The sequence below is a fragment of the Salminus brasiliensis genome, chromosome 1 (assembly GCF_030463535.1).
Source record: "Salminus brasiliensis chromosome 1, fSalBra1.hap2, whole genome shotgun sequence".
Taxonomy (NCBI): Eukaryota; Metazoa; Chordata; class Actinopteri; order Characiformes; family Bryconidae; genus Salminus; species Salminus brasiliensis.
The window spans coordinates 57186625-57192624 of NC_132878.1; the positions used below are offsets into that span (position 1 = coordinate 57186625).

A 6000-nucleotide genomic window follows, 5' to 3' on the forward strand; every position below is an offset into this window, starting at 1 on the left:
CATATGTTAAATTCCTCTGCTCGACCCCTTCCTCCCGACAATTCCTCCAGCAAGACAAAGGCGGCGGGATCGGCAGCCGGACAGCCAAAAGAAAACAGGATACAGCTGCGGCCTGATGGCGCCCACATCTATTCCCCCAGACTCAGGGCAGAGGAACCCCGTACGAAGGGCCTCAGGTTTCCCTGTATACTAGAACTGAGTCAGTGCCACTATTTAAAAAAATATATGTATATGTATATTGGAGTGCCCTAACAGCTCCATCCCACTTCGCAAAAAGTTCTTCAAGACGGATTCTTCAAGAAGATTGTGAGCCTCAGACCAGCGCTGTTTTTGTCCGGACAGGCGTGGCGATCGCCTATGGGTTACACTCATCATCTCTTTCTTTAAAATGCATGAGAAGCAATTAAAATTAGATCCACAATTGTACAGTCCCTACCCCCCCACACAGCCGCATACACCTGCGCTACGTAAAGCCCATGGAACAAGCCTCAGTAAGATTGCTGTTTATGAATCATCCTAAAATTTCCCTTTTGGCAAACCTCGTGGTCCTTCAGCTGTTAGAAAACAAGTCTCGACATTGTCTAGCCTTTTCAGAGTCAAAAGACCTATTGTACAACAAGGTCATCCAACCCAAAGCCAATGAGCAGCAGGCCAATGCTAAAACATCCAACCCACCGCACATCCCACTGTCCTTCTGCTTAGAAATCCCAACACATTATGGTATGGTATCATCTGTACAGATCAACAGGTAGTACTCACCGTTTTGGGTGGTGTTGTCCCAGTCCCAGGCCTCTAGGATGAGCGTGTAGGATCGCTGTAAAGGAGGGGAAAAAACACAGTCAGCACAAAGTAAGCACATAAGATAGTGAAGAGAGCAGGGGACGAGAAGCAGTCAAAGAGCTGAGACAGTGAAGGAGAGAGAGTGTGTTGGGGATAGACATAAACAAAGACACAGCCCTGGCCTTCAGTTAGCATTTCTAAATACCAGCAGAGCCATGGCTCTTTCACTTTTTACATTCCATCACTCTAAAGGCTTTAACGTGTCCTCATTTTCACCGTTTCATTCAACACACCAATGCATTCACATATACACTATATGTCCAAATGTTTGTGGACACCCATTCTAATCAATGCATTCAGGTATTACAAGTTGCATCTATTGCTGACACATGCAGCTTACAGTCTAGTCTAGTTCCTGTAGAGAAGTACTGCCAACAGAATCAGACTCACTGGAACAGATAAACATGGACCTACTGACACCAATCAATCAATCAAATACTCCAAAAATCTACCTGAAAGCCTTTCCTGGAGAGCAGAGACAGTTAACACTCTTAATACCCTTGATTCTGGAAGAGAAATAACTGAGCAGGCGTGCTGTTTGAATACTTTTGTCTATTGTCTTCAATTTTAACACAGCGCAAACCACCAAAACTATGAAAAAGACAGACATAATAAAATAACAGGAAATCATAACTCATTGAGAATGACATTTGCTCCATCAAGAGTCTCGATGAATTAATCAGTACCAAAAGCAGGCGATGATTACACTGTATAGGACAAGGCTCCAATCATACCTTGCATCTTCATTTTTCTCCTCTAATCCTCAGAACACCACACCTTGGATGAACACAGAAAGGCCATCACATCATCACAAAGGCTGGTGGACGTCATAGGCTATACGGTTCACTGTATGCATCGGACACATTAACTCGCTTTGTTAATATTCCTCAGGGAACTGAAGGGACCAAGCCTATCTATCATTAACTTCAAATCCAAACCACTTCAGCAATGGAAAGTTCTACCAACTACCAAACAAACATGCGACCCGTCAGCCCCCTCAGGGAATTTTCACACCCTCTCCTAGCTGAGCACTGCGCCAAGCTACCTTCAAAGCCAGTAGGGTTTATTCATTAGCTTACCACAGGATGTAAAGTTGCAATTTCCCCACCAGTGCAAGACACTTTTCCTACAGTGTCATGATAAGCCACTTAGCGAATTATTCATCCAGACCTCTTCTACCGAATGGGTTTCATGTTCCATATGCTTCCTGTGGGGGTGTAGGGATAGAGACGGACACTGAGAAACTAGAATCTCCTAACCACTCAGACCTCAACCTGCTGGAAGCCATATTCAAAGGATTCGGCTCTCAAATGGAACTAAACCTCGCATAAACAAATGAGGCCGTGGGAGCAGGCGTGGCGAGCCTGTGTGAAGGGATGGACCAAAGAGGAGCTGCACTCTGCTGGTGTGCTCTTTAATCAACAAACAAAGTGCCTTCTGCAGCTTTGATGGCTCACCTTCCCGAGACCAAAACAGTTGTTTCATGACTGACTGATCCACATGCGTCAATGTGAAAAATGCACAGCAGGTACTTTAGGGCATCCACCTTTTCAGCCCTGTCTTCACACTGATCGGCCAGGATATTAAACCCACTGACAAAGTAAAGTAAATTACGCTGGTTTGCAGACGAAACAGTCCGTTCTTGAAGGAGATGTGTTGGAAGCAGTAAATAATGGGATCTGACATAAGGATCTGAGTCCCTCTGGCCAAATTTTATGGTAAGATGGGTCAGAAAATCTCCAAAACATCAGGCAAGTCTTGTGGGGTGCTCCTTGTGTGCAGTGGTCAGTACTTACCAAAAGGTGCTCTAAGAAAGGACAACCTCTGGTCCATCTACAGGGTCATGAACACTCAAGGTTCACTAATGTGAGCCATGGAGGCTTTGCCTTACAACATACAGGACTTTAAGGACCTAAAGTAACTTCTCTGGGCCAGATGACACCTTCAGAGGTCTTGTGGAGTCCGATGGTCAATGAATCAGAGCTATTTGGGTGGCATGAGGGGGATCTAGACAAGACTATCTGGATTAGGGAATTTCAACATCTCTATTTTTTTAAAGCTGCATCTGCCAACACATACAATTCTGATACCACATCCCTCTTTTAAAACAGCTTGAGCATGTCCTCCATGTTAATCACAGACACCATTCTCATCTCCAGAGGTGGGCTAGGAGGATTGCTCAGATATAGAGGCAGACAGTTTGTGTGTGTGTGCACATGTTAGTGCCTTTGAGACACAGGGGACTCATTGCCTGGTCTGAGCGATGCAGTATGGGATTAACAGCAGTAGCTGGTCTGTCTGGGTGGTAGTGGGTGCACAGAGAAGGGGGGCAAGCTTCTGGCCACACATCCATGCAGACGCACAACAGATGCGTCTTAAAAAGATGGATTATTTCACATGGACGTGCATCATCCCACGACATGCAGTGGGGCTTCTGACCTCTTCGCCCATCCCCCAGCTTGCGGGTCGGCCGCCCTGTCTGTGTATGTATTAGTGGAGAGTTCTGTCCTGGGAGGCCTTTGATGAATGCCAGTAAACACCCTGGATCTATCCTCTCAAAATGCCCATGACTGTACCGAGCACCGCTATCAGTGGAAAGGTGACAAAGTCAGTGTGCGTAAGTGTGTGTGTGTGTGTGTAATAGAGTAAAGCAGGGAACGGTCCTGTTCCCACACACCCTGTCTCTGATTAGCTGGATTATGTGACAGCTGCCCAAATGGCTGGATGGGGATAAAGGCAGTGGGGGAGGTGACCAGTGAACAAAGACCTCCATCAAAACCTCTGAGATTCTGAGACTGCCCATCAACCTTAGTCTCCGGACTGTCCGGCAGCATTCCTCCAGCGACTTGCATGCATCCCAAAATAGACGGCCCTGCAGACACGGTAGCGATGTGCATCACTTTGTGCACTTTAAAAACATTAGAAGCCATTTCTACAGGTCTGCTCACTTCACCTTCCCTCTGCCGATTAGTGAGCATGATAACGAATGTTAGGAATTTTATCAGATTTAGATCAGATAGCCAACAACTAATCAATGCATTACACCCCCCCCCCCCCCCGCAATTAGACCAACAAATAATTATTTAATTGATTATTTTAACCGCCAATTATTTGATTAACTGACTAATTGGACCATTATGCCTTCTGTGATTTTCTCACTCTTGCTGCCACGGCTGGTCCATCTGCTGCAAGCAATTTCTTCTTTCTATGAATTAAAGCCACAAACACTTTCTGTGGTGTACTAAAATCTTTTACAATGACCATGTGTGTTATGTGAACATCACAGAGGTGTCCACTCTTCTTATACCTCTTAAACTCAAACAGAACTGGCCTTGCTGAAAAAAAATAAATAAATAAATAAAGGCAGTGGTCACACTTGTGCATACATTAGGCATCAAAATCACAATACATTAGGACCGACAAAATCACACGACAGCCCTCGGCAACATCCCCCACAGTCCCTCTGAGCATCAGTGCACCCCTCTCAGCATGAAACCTTGTACAACTAGAAAGCCAGTCATTCTAAGGTCTTCAAGGTAATCAGACAAAGGCAAACCACGGCATTTCTTTTAGCTGGGGTTTTAATTAACCAGCACAAAACACTACGCATTCACAGAGAATATGTATATAAATAGAGTGTGTGTGTATTATTGATATATTTATATAGACCGAGCTAAAACCCCAGTTGCCGGCTTATTGTCCTGAGACTGAAAAATAACTATAAAGAAGGACAATGTCACTCAGCCATGCATGGGTGTTTGTGTGTGTCTAAGTATGTGTGTGGTGGAGGGAGCCACAGGTGCAGCTTCCCACGGTAGGGGGTTGGGCTGTGTGGAAGGAGGGGGGGGTTAGGGCAAGGCTGAAATTAGAGGGGGCTGTAAGGAGTGAGGCTCTGGCTGACCCCTGAGACCTCTCATCAGGGATCTCATCGCTTCAAAAGACTCCTGCGCAGCACTGCTAACCTGGAGTGCGCACGCTCGCGCACACACACACACACACACACACCTCGACCAAAGCAGGTCCATGAAGGGAGCACTGCACTGGCCTCCTACACATTATGCAAAATATAAGCCTTTAGCAGAAGCGTTAGGTGCAAGTAGGGCCATCCATGTATCCGTTCCAGTCAGAGACAATATTTTGTAGGTAGTACAGCTACACAGCAAATATAGTCTTAATGACCATACTACAGTATAACATGGTTGGCTTTACCAACCAATGGTCTGTAGCGATGCCTTGTTTCGGGGTTGATGTAAATTTTTTGACATCTTGATCACAATACATCTACAAATGATTTTTATGATTTTTTTTTTATGAATCCTGCAGTTGGTCAGTGTTATCAGAGCATACTGTGATGCAACAGGTCATGGAAATTACAAATAGCACCATACTGCCCACCTTGAACACCTGTACACTCGTATGCACAAGCTTAGGCCCAGCTAAAGCCTTCATCCACTACAAATATGTGTCTTGTTGGACGGGAACTTGAACCTTTCAGATCTGAACATCGAGACATCCTCAGATAAAGGCAACACAAAGAACGAAAAAACGAGTCCCAAGGAGGTAAGAGCGCAGCTGTCACTACCAAGTGACATTCAACTGAGCGCTCCTCACCATGGTGACTGCTGAAAGGTCATTCTGACCAAGTGGAGCGCTAGGTGAGGTGACCCAAGAGCTTTCACACGCCTTTGCCACAGCAGGGAGCAGCAGAGCCATCAGCAGTCAAGCAACCACCATATCCTGAAGATAACCCAGAGAAAGAGGAGCCGGAGGGGGGCGTGATAGAGAATCTTTAACAGGACCGGTGGGAGGGTAGGGAAAGAGATACAGGTCCCAATAACCCAGTAACCTTTACCAAGGAAAGAGCACTCCATTTCCTGCTCTTTCTCAGCTAGAGGAACTGTGGGAAGATGCGCACTTCCTGTGGTTTAAGCCACCAGGAACACACTCCCTTTTGCCTTGTGCTGCGCTTGGCTGCACCCTGACGCATTTTTCTATTCACTGAGAGCTTGGGCAAGGTGCGTTTTGGGAACAAGGAGAAGGAGGAGTGGAGGAATCCAAAGATCCAAAGAAAGTTTTTGAATACTGGCCAAATGTTCCCCACACAGTGCTTGTCCTCGCACCCTCCACCCTAATAACACCATGAAGGATATTTCTGCATCA

General features: G+C 45.9%; 1 protein-coding gene across 2 annotated transcripts in view; it reads right to left on the reverse strand.

The window, feature by feature from the left end:
• Positions 1 to 6000, reverse strand: part of jag2b (jagged canonical Notch ligand 2b) — a 39411-nt gene that overhangs the window by 23072 nt on the left and 10339 nt on the right. For both annotated transcript variants that reach the window (XM_072682816.1, XM_072682809.1), the window contains exon 3: positions 760 to 814. In XM_072682816.1, the coding sequence (XP_072538917.1) occupies positions 760 to 814 (55 nt within the window). The remainder of the gene's footprint in view (positions 1 to 759; positions 815 to 6000) is intronic.